The sequence below is a fragment of the Equus caballus genome, chromosome 12, assembly GCF_041296265.1.
Source record: "Equus caballus isolate H_3958 breed thoroughbred chromosome 12, TB-T2T, whole genome shotgun sequence".
NCBI classification, from domain to species: domain Eukaryota; kingdom Metazoa; phylum Chordata; class Mammalia; order Perissodactyla; family Equidae; genus Equus; species Equus caballus.
This window is the reverse complement of record NC_091695.1, coordinates 34,815,329-34,830,496: the sequence shown is the minus strand read 5'-3', so window position 1 is coordinate 34,830,496 and position 15,168 is coordinate 34,815,329. Positions and strand designations below refer to the sequence as shown.

At 38.2% G+C, this 15,168-nt stretch overlaps 2 protein-coding genes across 2 annotated transcripts; both read right to left on the bottom strand.

Annotated features, from left to right (window-relative positions):
* Positions 1–531: 531 nt before the first annotated feature.
* On the bottom strand, positions 532–1,467 carry LOC138916895 (olfactory receptor 4D11-like). Its single transcript, XM_070230499.1, has one exon. The coding sequence runs from the start codon at positions 1,465–1,467 to the stop codon at positions 532–534; it is 936 nt and encodes a 311-aa protein (XP_070086600.1).
* A 7,746-nt stretch (positions 1,468–9,213) lies between these two features.
* Positions 9,214–10,668, bottom strand: LOC138916894 (olfactory receptor 4D10-like). The gene has a single exon (XM_070230498.1). It carries the CDS (start codon positions 10,192–10,194, stop codon positions 9,259–9,261), a length of 936 nt encoding a protein of 311 aa, XP_070086599.1. The 5' UTR covers positions 10,195–10,668; the 3' UTR covers positions 9,214–9,258.
* Between the last annotated feature and the right edge of the window lie 4,500 nt (positions 10,669–15,168).

The following is a 15,168-nucleotide window of genomic DNA, read 5'->3' as shown; positions in this document are numbered from 1 at the left end:
AGTCTTAATCTGTGATGGGCCATTTGTCCCCATATACGGGTGCTGCATTTGCAGTGATCATGAAATCTTTCTAGAACAGGATTACAGTTTGGCATAGACAGGTCCAGTAATGTAATACATTACATCCAAATGGTTTAAGAGCAATCAATTGGGTATCTGAAGACTTATCTCTGTGATTAAGTGGATATGAGTTCTTGAGCAAATCACTCTAACTCTAGGCTTCTGTGTACTTACCTCTGGAAAAGGAGTTGGATTTAATCAATCTCTTCACCTGCGATATAGTTGTCCTGACACATTGTTACTTTGTTCTTTGAATGGAAATACATCAATCAGCTCAATCCTGTAGCACTAGTTACTTTATGCTTACCAGAAGCTAGGGTTACCAGCAACCTATTAATTTACTAGAAAAATAAATTGTTACCTAGTACGTGTAGTTGGTTTATTGATAATATATTTGAGTATATAAATAGGACTCTGTGGGAAAAATGATGAAAGGAGTCCTTGGTGATGAAGAGATTGGAAACTCTTATTCTATTCCACCACAGAAGGCATGAGTCTTCTCTTCAGTCTCTTCATGGCTGACTTCATTTCTTGGTTCCTCAGAGTGTAGATCAAGGGGTTCAGCAGAGGGGAGATGACAGTGAAGGTGACAGAGATGGCTTTACCTGTGGGGAGGGCAGTGAAGGGCCGGGCATAGACATAGATGCAGGGCACAAAGTGCAGAGTCACCACCGTGATGTGTGAGGTGCAGGTGGAGATGGCTTTCCTCCTGCCCTCCCCTGCCTGAGACCTCAGCATCATTAGGATGACTGTGTAGGACACAAGCAGGAAGATAAACCACAGGGTACTCACTAAGCCATTGTTGGAAATCATCAGGAGCTCAAGTGCAGAGGTGTCTGTACAGGCGAGTTTGAGGACATGGGGGACATCACAGTAGAAGCTGTCAAGAACATTGGGTCCACAGAAAGGGAGGGGCAGCAATAGGGAAATTTGCATGATGGAGTGGACAAAGCCCCCCACCCAGGAAGCCAAAATGAGGGCAGTGCATCGCCCCCTACTCATGATGGTGACATAATGCAGGGGCTTGGAGATGGCTATGTAGCGATCAAATGCCATCACAGAGAGAGAGAAAATATCTGCTCCACCGAGGAGATGGAAGAAGAACGTTTGTGTCATGCAGCTAGTATAGGATATGGTCTTTATCTTTGACAGAAGGTCTGCCAGGACCTTTGGAGCGGTGATGGAGGAGAAGCAGATGTCAAGGATGGCTAGATTGCGGAGCAGGAAGTACATGGGGGTGTGAAGGCAAGGCTCACAGGTCACAGTGACCATGATGAGGAGGTTTCCCAGCAGAGTTGTCATGTACACAAAACACAGAAAAAGAAATAAGACCAAACTGAGATCTTGGGACTGAGTAAGTCCTAGAAATATAAATTCTTTTACCCTGGTGCCATTTCCCAACTCCATTGAATCATGTTTCTTCTTCTTTGTGTAGCTTGGAAAAAGTTAAAAGTGTTATTTCAGAAAGGGTTTACTCCCCCTTAATAGATTCAGGTTTACAGTTGGGTATTAGGTCGGAAGACTAGTGAGGCATTATCACCACATGAAGACTCTTTCCAAGGTTATTGTTAACACATCCTACATGCCATCTTATTCCGTAAGCATGCAGTTAATTATTGTTTTCTTCTGTAAATTATATGTATTTTAGAAAATGCATAAAAGTAATGTTCTCAGAATAGAAGTTGTAAGTATCCAAGATAAAAAGGTGAATAGTAAATAATCAGAAAGGGAATATTTTGGCACAAGGGATACAAAAATGGATGCAGTTTGGTGTGTAAATAAGACAATGCCTATTTGGTACAACTGGGGTCCTTTGAGGTTTTACACAAATGTGGGGTTTTTTCCAGACTGGGTGCTCCATTTAAATGCTTTAAGAACTCCTATCTGCAAAATGATTGTCTTTGGACTGAATTTCACAGAAGCACTCCTCCCTTTTTTAGGTCACAGATTTAATGCTATGAAAAATCAGATAATTTTAAAGCTGTAAAATTCTTCTTTATCGTTCTATTTTTCCTTAAGGGGATTTATTTGTTTCTTTCTTTAATATACTTTAGGTACCAAAACCCCTGGATGTTGAATAACTCCTCAGCTATGAAAGAAAAGTGGTAACTCAGAGCTTCTCTTCTGTTCACTGGTCAAATTTCTTTCCTAAAAGCTATTTTTTTTTTATTGCGCTTTCATTGACATACGATAGACTCATGTGTTTGACGTGTACACTTTGATAAGTTCTGACGTACGCATATACCCATGCAATCATCAATATGTTTAAGATAGTTAATTAATATGTCTTAATATATAGTAAGATATAATAAGATATAAGTTAATTAATATATGTATCACTCCAAAAGTGTCCTTGTGACTCTAATATGTCCCCTCTGCCCCCTTTCTTCAGGCAAGCACTGATCTGCATTCTGTCACTATCCATTAGTTTGCATTCTCTAAAATTTTCTATAAATGGAATCCTAAAAGGTGTACGTTCTCTTTTTGTCTGGCTTGTTTCACTTACAAAATACATCCACGTTTTGTGTGTACCAATATTTTGTTCCCTTTTATTGTACGGATGTGCCACATTTTGTTTATCAATTCACTTGTTGATGAACATTTGGGTTGTTTCTAGTTTTTGGCTATTACACATAAAGCTGCTATGAATATTCTTGTAGAGGTCTTCATGTAGATATATGTTTCCATTTCTCTTAGGTAAGTACCTAGGAATGGAATGGCTGTAACTCTTAAAATTCAATAAGAAAACCAACCACCCAATTAAAAAAAAAGGGACAAATGGTTTGAACAGATACTTCAACGAGAAGATATAGGTTTAGCAATTAAGCATATGAAAAGATGCTCAATGTCATTTATCAGTGGGGAAATGTAAATGAAAGCTATAGTGAGATAACAGTGCACATTTATTAAAATGGCTAAAATAAGAGAGAAGGGGTTAATATCCAAAATATACAAAGAACTCATACATCTCAACAACATAAAATCAACAACCCAATTTAAAAATGGGCAAAAGATCTGAACAGAGATTTCTCCAAAGAAGACATACAGATGGCCAACAGGTGCGTGAAAGGATGTTCAACATCATTAGCTATCAGGGAAATGCAAATTAAAATTACAATGAGATATCTCCTCTCTCCCATCAGAATGGCTATAATTAACAAGACAGGAAACAAGTGTTGGAGAGGATGTGGAGAGAAGGGAACCCTCGTACACTGCTGGTGGGAGTGCAAACTGGTGCAGCCACTATGGAAAGCAACATGGAGCATCCTCAGAAAATTAAGAATAGATCTACCGTATGATCCAGCTATCCCACTGCTGGGTATTTATCCAAAGATCTTGAAAACACAAATGCATAAAGATACATGCACCCCTGTGTTCATTGCAGCATTATTCACAATAGCCAAGACTTGCAAGCAACCTAGGTGCCCATCAAGGGAAGAATGGATAAAGAAGATGTGGTATATATTCATAATGGAATACTACTCAGCCATAAGAAATGATGCAATCCAGCCATTTGTGACAACATGGATGAACCTTGAGGTTATTATGCTGAGTGGAATAAGTCAGAGGGAGAAAGTCAGATACTGTATGATCTCACTCATAAGTAGAAGATAAAAACAACGACAAACAAACACATAGCAACAGAGATTGGATTGGTGGTTACCACAGAGGAAGAGGGGAGAGGGGAGGGTAAAAGGGATGATTTAGGCTCACATGTGTGGTGATGGATTATGATTAGTTTTTGGGTGGTGAACATGATGTAATCTACACAGTCTTCGAAATATGTTACGATGTACGTCTGAAAGCTATATAATGTTGTGATCCAGTGTTACTGCAATAAAAAAAGAAGATTGACATATCAGAGTTGACAAAAATGTAGAGGAACTGTAACTCTGGTGGGAATGCGCAATGATGCAACCACTTTTTATTATTATTATTTTTTATTGAGTCATTGATAGGTTACAATCTTGTGAAATTTCAATTGTACATTAATGTTTGTCAGTCATGTTGTAGGTGCACCACTTCACCCTTTGTGCCCACCCCCCACCCCACCTTTCCCCTGGTATCCACTAAACTGTTCTTGGTCCATAGTTTTAAATTCCTCATATGAGTGGAGTCATACACAGATTATCTTTCTCTCGCTGGCTTATTTCACTTAACATAATTCTCTCAAGGTCCATCCATGTTATGATGCAACCACTTTTGAAAACAATTTGTCACTTTCTTAAAATGTTAGGCATGTGCTTACAATATAATCATTTTGCTCTTGAATTCCTTCCTTTTTTTATTTTGCGAATCCTTGAAATGGACTTAATTTCTTTCTTTGCAGTTTATCTCCTTTTTCTTACCATGATCAGAAAGAAAAGAAAGGTGAAAGTCACTTCTCTCACTTTTTTGGGGTGTTTTCCAGTTCAAATGAAGATATTTCTTTTCACCTAGCTCACTTTCCATTCAAGTTGTCTTTCTTCTGTATACAATTTTGTCGAAAGTCTACTTAATATGGAAAGCTAAAAAAGCTACCAAGAGTTATCAGAGCATGCAGGCAGATACCTGGGGGCCTCTGGCATAGCACAGCCTGTTGCAATCCCAGCTGGGTACTTACTGCTTACGCTACAGGAGAAGTTAGTTTACCCCTTTGGCCTCAGGCTCTGCATCAGTATCTGGAAACAATAGCATCTCCCTCATGTGATTTTTGTGAGGATTAAATGAATTAATATATGCAAAAACATCAATACTTAGAGCATTGCCTAAGCAATAATAAGTATGCTCATACGTGTGTTACCTTAAAGTAAAACGCTGGGTTAGTAACTGTCTCAGGCACACAGCTTCTTAAATGTACTGACAATCTTTTAGAAGAGTTGTATGTTTTCCAGAATCTGTATTCTAAAACAGCTTCATCAGAACATACTTTTTTTGGGGAAAATAGGAGGTACTTTTCTTTTACTGTCAATGAGAGTGGCCCAGAGGGTGGTGACAGCGTTTGGTAGTAAGGAGAGCACTTGCTTGGTTTGGTTTCTTATCTGACAACATCTTAGCAGACCAGAGAAGTCAAGTGCTGGTCTCTGCAGTGAGAGCCATCTGGGCTCAAGTCCTGGCTTTGTCCCTGTGTGACTTGGGTAAGTGAGAGACCTCATGGAGTCTCCACTTCATCTGTGGAATGGGGATTATAGTAATACCCACCTCACAGGGAAGTTATCAGGATTAGGTGAATTAACATACATAGAGTCTCAACATACATGACTGGTTATCTCTTATGATTAGTACTATGTTGGGTAACCTTAACATGGGAGGCTCATCAGGAAATGGAGTGTGTTGAACCAAATAGTAGCTGAGCTATCAATTCTGACTAGTTAAAGTGGGGAAATAATCACCAGAAAACACCAACTCAATATAGTTACTAAAGATATTGAGGAGGTCTTACCTACTTATGATATCCTTCCACAGGGACTATGGAATTGTAAATAGTAGACTATGGTCTACACAGAAGGGTAGAAGGTACAGTACCTCAGACCCCGAGTCAGTACTGTTTGTCAGAGAGGAATAGGTCCTACGTTCACAAAATACTTTTGGTAATTCAGACAACATCCTCTGCCTTCTGCTCCATGTTTCTGCTATTTTTACTCCATTTATTTAACAAATATTGATAGAAAGTTGGCAGAGTTCTAGGTTATTTGAGAGAAATGAATATAATCCAAAACCAGTGGAGAAAGAACTGAAATTTAATAATATGACATTGATGGGGACCGTCTAAAGACAGATGAGGTGTGTGTGAGAAAAGGGTGATTTCTCTCCAAGAGGCTCAGAGGAAGCTGCATGGAGGAGGTGACATTTCTGTTTGGGGCACATGGGAGTGGAGAGAATGGGAGATCTGGCTTTAGGGGACCAGTTGAATATATAACAGTTGCTGATGAGTGGGAAGTTTGGCTGGAAAGAAAGGATCCAAATATGTAGGCACGGAAAGACAAGCAAAAGAAAATCGTTGTTACAAAATTTTTATTTTTTGATAAATCTAAGGGAGGGTATGTAGGTGTTCACTGTATTATTCTTTCAACTTTTTTGAAATATTTTATTTTCTTTCTAGTTTTGAATTTAGCATAAGAAAAACCTCTGTAGATTTCAGTTTCAAGAGATCCATCTATAGGATGAGAAAATCTCATTGTTTTTTTCTGAGAAAAATCTCTTGTTTGTGCAATTCAAAGGATCCTGGAAAAAAAGAGCTTCCTCTGCCTACTTCCAAACTAAACTCATTTCTATGACTCTCCTTTCACAATATCTTCTTTGTTCATATTTCTTAGCTGTGCTGTCTGCCACTGACAGTTCACCCTGGAATGCAGCATCTTGTGTATATATTTCATTATTTTTAGTCAAAGTGTATTTATGAATCTTACAATTCCATCTAGATTTCAGTTTTTCTCACTCTTCTCTTCTCACACTTATTCATCGACACCCAGACACCATAGTCATTCACACTCATGTAGAGTTATGTGTCTTACCTAAAATTTCCAACCTCCTTCTCAAACATCTTGAATAATGTTCACACGAACCTTGGGAGTCATTCAGCTTCAGGAAATTTTGTTAAATACGCCTCTGAAGGCCAGTGATTTCAGTGGCTTCCTGTCTATCTTTACGTGGAAAAGGGCAGACTCAGGGAATAATATTTCCTTGGCTCTTCCACACTGATTCACAGTGTTCCATCGTATGTACCAATTTGTCAATCCCAGAACTAGTGTGAGAATTATCAGAGGGCATATAATTGGATGTGGCTGTGGAAAAATTCTACTGATGGAGAGGTGGTTTCAGTGGGAGTAATCAAGATGTGACTCAGGCACATGTCCTTAGGAACACACTTTTTGTGTAGGATCTAAAAGTTTTTAGCAGTGACAAAGATTCTCCCCTTGACCAAACTCTACTCAGGCTCCCCTGAACTTTTCAACTAGGCCTCCACTTTGAGACCTCCATGCTTGTCTCTGCATTGTCCAATTTTAGCAAGAATTCTGCTAATTCAGTTTAGCCAAAATCCCCCAACCTCCATGTTGATCACCCTCAGTATCTTATCAGGTTCCTCACCATTCTCCATCCCCCAAGTGATATTTGATCACCGTGGCCTGCCTTCAGCAAGAATCCTGTTAGGTCGGCTTACCAGAATTCTACCTTACCTCTTAGTAGATTTTCTATTGGGACATAAATGCCTATTCTTAGGGATTCTGCACAACTTCCTTAGCAGTTTCACCCACGTAGGGTAATTCCTGAAGTGTGACACACAAGTATTGGAAGGAGCCATTGGACCTGAAAGGATTATGTAGACGAGAGTGAAGGAGCTCTCAATGGGCAGATGAAGAAAGTGGGTGATGGAGTTCTCACAGGACACACATGTCACCAGGAAATCCACGCTGGATCCATCAGCAACTCCTACTTGCTCGACTTTCAGAGTTTTTCACCATTCTCACCACCTCCACTGTTACTACCCTAAGTTATGTCTTCATTATTTCTTTCATGGGACTATTGTTGTAGCCTCTTAATTGGTCTCCCTGTTTTTGTCCTCACCTCTCTTCATTCTATTTGTAACAGGAGCCCCTGCAATTCTGTTAAAACATGCATCACTATTCTGCTCTTCAAAGCCCTTCAGATGCATCTCATGTTATTTAGAGTGAAAGTCATAATCCTCACAATGTCTAAAAGGTCCTAAGGACCTGGTCCCATGGCCTCATTATCTCTCTGACTTCAATCATTACCTGGCTCCTCCTTGCTTCCTCTCATCTTCTTATGAAGGCCTGGGCACAGCCCCACCTGAGGACCTTTGCATGTCTGATTTTTGAACTGACATTTGTACTGTGCCATGAACATTTGTCTAATTTCAAAAATTTTAAGATCTAGGATCTACCTGCAGAAATGAAGGGCAAAAAAGAAAAACTCCCAAATGCTGTAAATAGCAGAACAAGAAAACAAATAAAAACCAAGTTCATGTATTGAATAATGTTTTTCCGTTCATGCCAACCTTTTTGAATGTATATGCGTAGTCTGAAGCAGCTTCATAGGTTTCTGTCATTTTTAGGGAGTCATGTTAACAGAAAATAATAACAAATCCATTGTTTTCTTACTCCTATTCTCCAATGATTTGAGAAACAGAAAGGAGTGAGAGGTGATATTCATTCACTGAGTTCTTTAACTCAACCATTTTTTGGACAGTTTTCTATGTTCTACTTGCTGTGCCAGGTGCTGGGGATACAATAAATAAATCATAGCCCTACTGGGGGAATAGGAAGAAGGAGGACAGGGAATTGGAAACAAGGTCCTGAGTGTGGTGCTTGAGCTGAGCCCCGGTCGCTGAGGCAATGTCATGGAAGTGTGGTCAGTAGGTGTGGGGTTCAGAGGAAGGTCAGGGTAAGGACCTACATGAGGTCATAGAACCCATAGTTACTGGGGTCCACATTCTAACTCAAGCTGTGCTGGCTTCAAAGCGCCTGCACTCAACCACTGGAGTGTGGGCTTCAGACGGAAAAATCTTCAGGTAGTAGTTATTTAATTTACTCATATCAGAAAGTCAGAGGAGGAACTTAATTTGAGTGTGCTTACTTCATTAAAATGTGATTACTTCATGAAAGACCTTAGCAATCCAATGCCCAAGCTGCATTATGTTTCTCAGCTCCCTTCCTGGTAACAAGAATATAGTGGGAATGTCTGAGTATATATATATTTGCTTTTTCTTATTGTTAATTTTATTTATACAATTGGAGATTTCCATGTTGTTGTAAGTAATAACCAAGAGAGGTCCCACCTTAATCCATTTTCCCCCAATGATCATTTCACAATCTATATGTATATCAAAACATCAAGTTGTACATCTGAAATAAACAACATTTGTATTTCTCAATTATATGCAATAGAGCTGAACGAAACCCCCACAACAATTCCAATGTGATAAAATTTCTGAGTGCATACATATTCTCTTTTCTTTATTTCTTCCAAGGCTTTATTGCATAAGCATTATGCAATAACTCTTCAGCTAACAGTTTGATTTCTCTGCTTCCTTTTGCAACATGAAACGTATCTTTTTACATTATTATTGCATGCCAAACAGAATCTTTGAAAGTCGTGTGCATCTCAGTAGAAATATCAAAATTATTTAGAAATCCTTTAGTCAATGCGGTTTATTTGATGGACATTTTCAAAGGTGGTGAGAAGGAGTGAGCGACCAGTCTATATCCTCTCAGAAGGTACACATCTTCTTCTCAGTTTCCTGATGGCTGACTTCATCTCCTGGTTCCTCAGAGTGTAGATCAAGGGGTTCAGCAGAGGGGAGATGACAGTGAAGGTGACGGAGATGGCCTTATCTGTGGGGAGGGCATTGAAGGGCTGGGCATAGACATAGATACAGGGCACAAAGTGCAAGGTCACCACAGTGATGTGTGAGGTGCAGGTGGAGATGGCTTTCCTCCTGCCCTCCCCTGCCTGAGACCTCAGCATCATTAGGATGACTGTGTAGGACACAAGCAGGAAGATAAACCACAGTGTGGTGAGCAGCCCACTATTGGAAATCATCAGTAGCTCAAGCACAAAAATGTCAGTATGGGCGAGTTTGAGGACATGGGGGACATCACAGTAGAATGTGTCAAGAACATTGGGTCCACAGAAGGGGAGGGGCAGCAACAGGGAAATCTGCATGATGGAGTGGACAAAGCCCCCCAGCCAGCAGGCTACAATGAGGGCAGTGCATCGCCCTCTGCTCATGATGGTCATGTAGTGCAGGGGCTTGGAGATGGCCACATAGCGATCAAATGCCATCACCGACAAAGAACATACATCCACCCCTCCAACAAGGTGGAAGAAAAACATCTGGGTGGAGCAGCCATTGAAGGAGATGGTCTTTCTCTCTGACAGAAGGTCCACCAGAACCTTGGGAGCTGTGATGGAGGAAAAGCAGATGTCGGCAACAGACAAATTACGGAGCAAAAAATACATGGGGGTGTGAAGGCGAGATTCACAGGTCACCGTGACCGTGATGAGGAGGTTTCCCAGCAGAGTTGTCACATACACCCAAAGCAGGAAAAGGAATAAGACCCAGTTCAGTTCTTGATTCTGGGTTAGGCCAAGGAAAATAAATTCTTTGACCCTCGTGCAGTTTTTTAGCTCCATTGAGTCAACTTCTTTCTCTCTCTCTTGTTTCAAGCTTCTTCATTTGAAAAGACTTGGCTCTTTATTTTGTTTTCTTCTCAAGCACTAAGAATACAATTCAGAATGTTCCTCGCGTGGTTGCACTGTTTGTGATTTGTTGTTTTGTCTAAATTTTTAAGATTGCAGTCAGTTTGGTGATCAAATCAAATTATCCCATGTAAAGTCATTCAATAATTCTGTTCTTATAAAACTATTTTTGAAAAGAACAAACTTTATGTTCAGCAGTGATGTTTACATAACATTTTATTTAATTAATTTATTTTAGTTTTCAAATTTTGTTATTGTTTTCTTCCATCCAAATATATCGAATGTCCAAAATGTCTGAATCATAAACAGAAAGATAAGTACAATGAGGTTCCAGCCACTGTAGACTCATAGTATGAAAGTTTAATATTCATATTAGCAAACTTTCTGTTGACTTCCACAGGGTCTTGTCTTGCTAAAAAGAAAAAAAGAGTATCATTCTGTTTCTTACTGCAATGTTGCTGTGGCATGAGTCAGTTTCCTTACTGTTGGCTGTTTTATGTTGAATTTCTTAAAATTGTCACCTGTTATTCCATATATGCAGCTTTTCTTTGTCATTACCTTATACGAATCAGATTTTTTATTAATTATTTTAAAATATTCAAAATTTATTTTTAAGAAACGCATTGAAACAATATATAAATACAAATATCAAAGAATATCTTTAGTTTCTTTTATTGTGATAACACTTGAACATGAGAGCTGCCCTCTTAACAAATTTTTGGGTTCCAATACAGTATAGCCACAGTGCTGCACAGCAATTCTCTAGAACTTATTCATCTCACGTAACTGTTGTGATCCTTGCTTGAGTGTGGGGGAGAGAATAAAGATAGTGACCCACTTTTGAAAGGTCATCCATACTCTATCAACCACACTCTCTTCTGCCTCTATCTCTGTGTGGATCAAAGCTAAGAGAGTGGAGGGTTCACACAGGAGGGAGAGATGTAGATATGTTTAGAATAATACCTATTTTTTATAAGCTGTTATTGGCCATTCTTAGGAAATTTTATAATTATTACTTATTCCACCTTATACTTAGCAAGTCAACATTTATTGCAATGTTCAAATGTATATGAACAAATGGGACCACATTGTCAAAGTGTTTGCAGCTTAGCGAAAGTGAATGATTTGTATAAATTGATGAACATAATGCATGATAAAATGTAAAATGTCAAGAGAAAAGTAGAGATTGATTTGGTTGGGATAGGAACTATGCTAAGAGATATAATGATTTCTAGCAGTAATAAAAGCTGCTACTTTTTGAGTGTTTACTGTGTGTGAAGAGTTATGAAATGTTGACATTGAATTTTCACCACTATCCTTTAGAAAGTATTAATGTTATTCCTGTTTTTCAGATGGAATATAGTGTGAATCTATGTTTGAAGTTAAGGAAAAGATAGAAATAGGATGGAAAAAACATTGTTTTGTTTGCCTCTTCAACCTTATGTATATAGGGTCTCATTTTGTATAACAAGAATATTTTGGGGTGCGCCTGATAGCCGTGTGGTTAAGTTTGCATGCACTGCTTTGGTGGCCCCAGGTTCACTGGTTCGGATCCTGGACACGGACCTACGCACTGCTCATCAAGCTATGCTGTGGCAGGCGTCCCACATAGGAAAAATAGAGAAAGACGGGCACAGATAGTAGCTCAGGGCCAATCTTCCTCAGCATAAGAGAGGAGGATTGGCAGCAGATGTTAGCTCAGTGATAATCTTTCTCAGAGAAACAAAACAAAGAAAAGAAAATTTGGTAAAGTCTGTCTGAAGATAAGAATTTTTCAGAAAGGGGTTCTGGAAACCCAATTTATGTGGAGCTTAGTCTGAGACTATCTCATCAAGAAGCAACTCAAATGATCACAGCAAACGAATGATGCCTTCTCTCACACTGAGTGGACCACATTTCTGAATCCCTCTTAACATATCACCTCTCTTCCAATAGTTAACACCCACCTTTGTTGTTTCTGTCACTGAGAAGATCATCTTGGCTCTGAAGCATTTAGTATACCTGGAAAATATCAAAGTCAAACTATTCATACATAGTTTGTATAATCAATAACAACATCTCAATGTCACTATCGATAACTTTAACCTTAGCTAAATCTTAACATCTTTACCTAATACCTTTGATCCTGAAACTCCAACTACAAATTGTATGTCATCAGGTACAGACCAGAATAGAACACTAGTGACACTAGTGACGTTAATTCTTGAAAATATTGTTTCTGAAGGCAGAGCCTCTTGGAAGACTAAATATCTTAGTGTCTTTATTCTCCTTTCAGGAAAGAAAGGGCAGATTCAAAGAATCACATCTTCAAGAACTTCCTCTGTGTCCCTATCTTACGTGCAAATCCCTCAGCCTCAGGCTTAATGTGAGAATTGCAAAGGGAATAATATTGGACAAGGAAGTGGAATTCAGTGCCTGATTCTGTTGTTGGTGATGAAGTTTCAAAGGGAGTTATTAAGAAGTTACTGAAACATTCACATGTGTAAACACACATTCACGCATACACAGACGGACACATTTTGATTGATATCCAAATTCTTTAGAGGCAGTAGAGGAAATCTATCTGTTTATCCATAGCTCAATAAGAACTTTGTTAAAACATGCCAAATACTGCACCTGAGAGAGAAAAAGGGTCCAGTTTTCATTGCTTGTAAGGCTCAGAGGACAGTATAGACAAATCAGTTTCATTTTGATTGTCAAAAATCTCAAAAAAAACTGCACCTCAAATCCTTTGCTACCAGTCTAGTTTCTAATTATATGCAGAATGATTATAGTCTCATGATGTTGCTCTAAGTCTCTGCATGTAGAGAAACAAGACTTAGATGACGTTTGGGGAATGCACGTTTTTCCTTTTTTCCAACACTCTACTCAAATGGAAACTCTCAATTTGGATACATCTAGATAAGTATGTTAGTAAAGCTGTCTACAAAATCATAATAGTTACTTAAGATTACCTGAATTTATTGAATGATGTGATCTTATATAAAATGAACTTCCACTGTTTGCAGAATGCTGATGGGTTTGGATTTACTTGCTTTTCCATTTTGTTTTAGTACTGTAAACTAGCCTACACAGATTAAAAAGTGCATGATGCAGGTTATGTGTTTGAGATGGGTAATTCCTCCCCCAACCCAGCTTTACTGAGATTTAATTGACATATATCATTGAGTGTGTTTAAGGCATATAATGTGTTGATTTGATACCTTTATAATTGCAAAATGCTTATCATCTTAGTGTTAGCGAACACTTTCATCACCTCACATAATTACTCGTTCTTTTTGGTAGTGAGATCATTTAAGACATACTCTCTTTTAAACTTTCAAGTATTGTTACCATATTGTTAACTATAATCACCATCTTTACATTAGATCCAAAACTTATTCATCTTATAGCTGGGAATTTGTACAGTTTAACCAACATCTCCTTACTTCTCCCCATCCCCAACACCTGGTAACCTACCTTCATTCTACTCTGTTTCTATGAGATCAGATTTTTAGGTTCCATATATATATATGAGATCATAGAATATTTGTCTTTGTTTGACTTAGTTCACTTAGCATAATGCCCTCAAGGTCCATCTGTGTTGTTGCAAATGGCAGGACTTTCTATTTTTTGTGACTGACCACACCTTCTTTATCCATCCATCCGTTGATGGACACTGAGATTGCTTTCATATCTTGAATGTTGTGAATAATGCTGCAATGAACATAGAAGTGCTGATACTTCTTCAAGACCTTAATTTCATTTCCTTTTGGTATATATCCAGAGATGGTATTGCTGGTTCATATGGTAGTCTTATTTTAAATCTTTTGAGGAACCTCTCTACTGTTTTCCACAGTGGTTGTACCAATGTATATTTCCAGCAGCAGTGCACAAGGATTTTCTTTCCTCCACATCCTCACCAACACTTATCTTTTGTCTTTTTGATGATAGCCATTCTAACAGGTGTGAAGTGATATCTCACTGTGGTTTTGAATTGCATTTCTCTCATGCTTAGTGATGTTGAGCACATTTTCATGTACCTATTGGCCATTTGAATGCCTTGTTTAAAAAAATATCTATTCAGTTCCTATGCCCATTTTTAAATCGGATTGTGTGTTTTTGGTATTGAGTTTATCAGTTCTTTATGTGTTTTGGATACTAACAGCTTATCAGATACATAATTTGCAAATAATTTCTCCCATTCTGTAGGTTGTCTTCTCATGTTTTGATTGTCTCTTTTGCTGTGCAGAAGCTTTCAGTTTGATGTAGTTTCATTTATTAAGTTTTTCTTTTGTTGCTTGTCCTTTTGGTGTCATATCCAAAAAATTATTGACAAGGCCAATGTTGAGGAGATTTTCCATGACTTTTTCTCCTAGGAGTTTTATTGTTTCAGGTCTTTAATATTTAAATATTTAAATATTTAATCCATTTCAAATAATTTTTCTGAGCTGTGTAAGACAGGGGTCTGATTTCATTATTATGCATCTAGTTATCTAGTTTTTCCAGTATCATTTATTGAAGAGAGTATCCCTTTCCCATTGTACATTCTTGGCTTCTTTGTTGTAAATTAATTGCCTGTATATGCATGGATTTATTTATTTATTTATTTATGAGCTCTTGATTATGTTCCATTTATCTGTATGTCTGTTTTTATGCCAGACTATACTGTTTTGATTATTAAAGCTTTGTAGTATAAAGGTTGAAATCATAAGTATGATGCCTCCGAATTTATTTTTCTTTCTCTCAATTGCTTTTTCTAATTCTGTGAAAGATGTGATTGGAATTTGGATAGGGATTGCATTGAATCTGTAGATCTCTTTGGGTAGTATGTACATTTTACAATATTAATTCTTACAATCCATGAGCATAGAATATCTTTGTATTTATATATATCTTCTTCAATTTCTTTCATCAATGGCATATGAT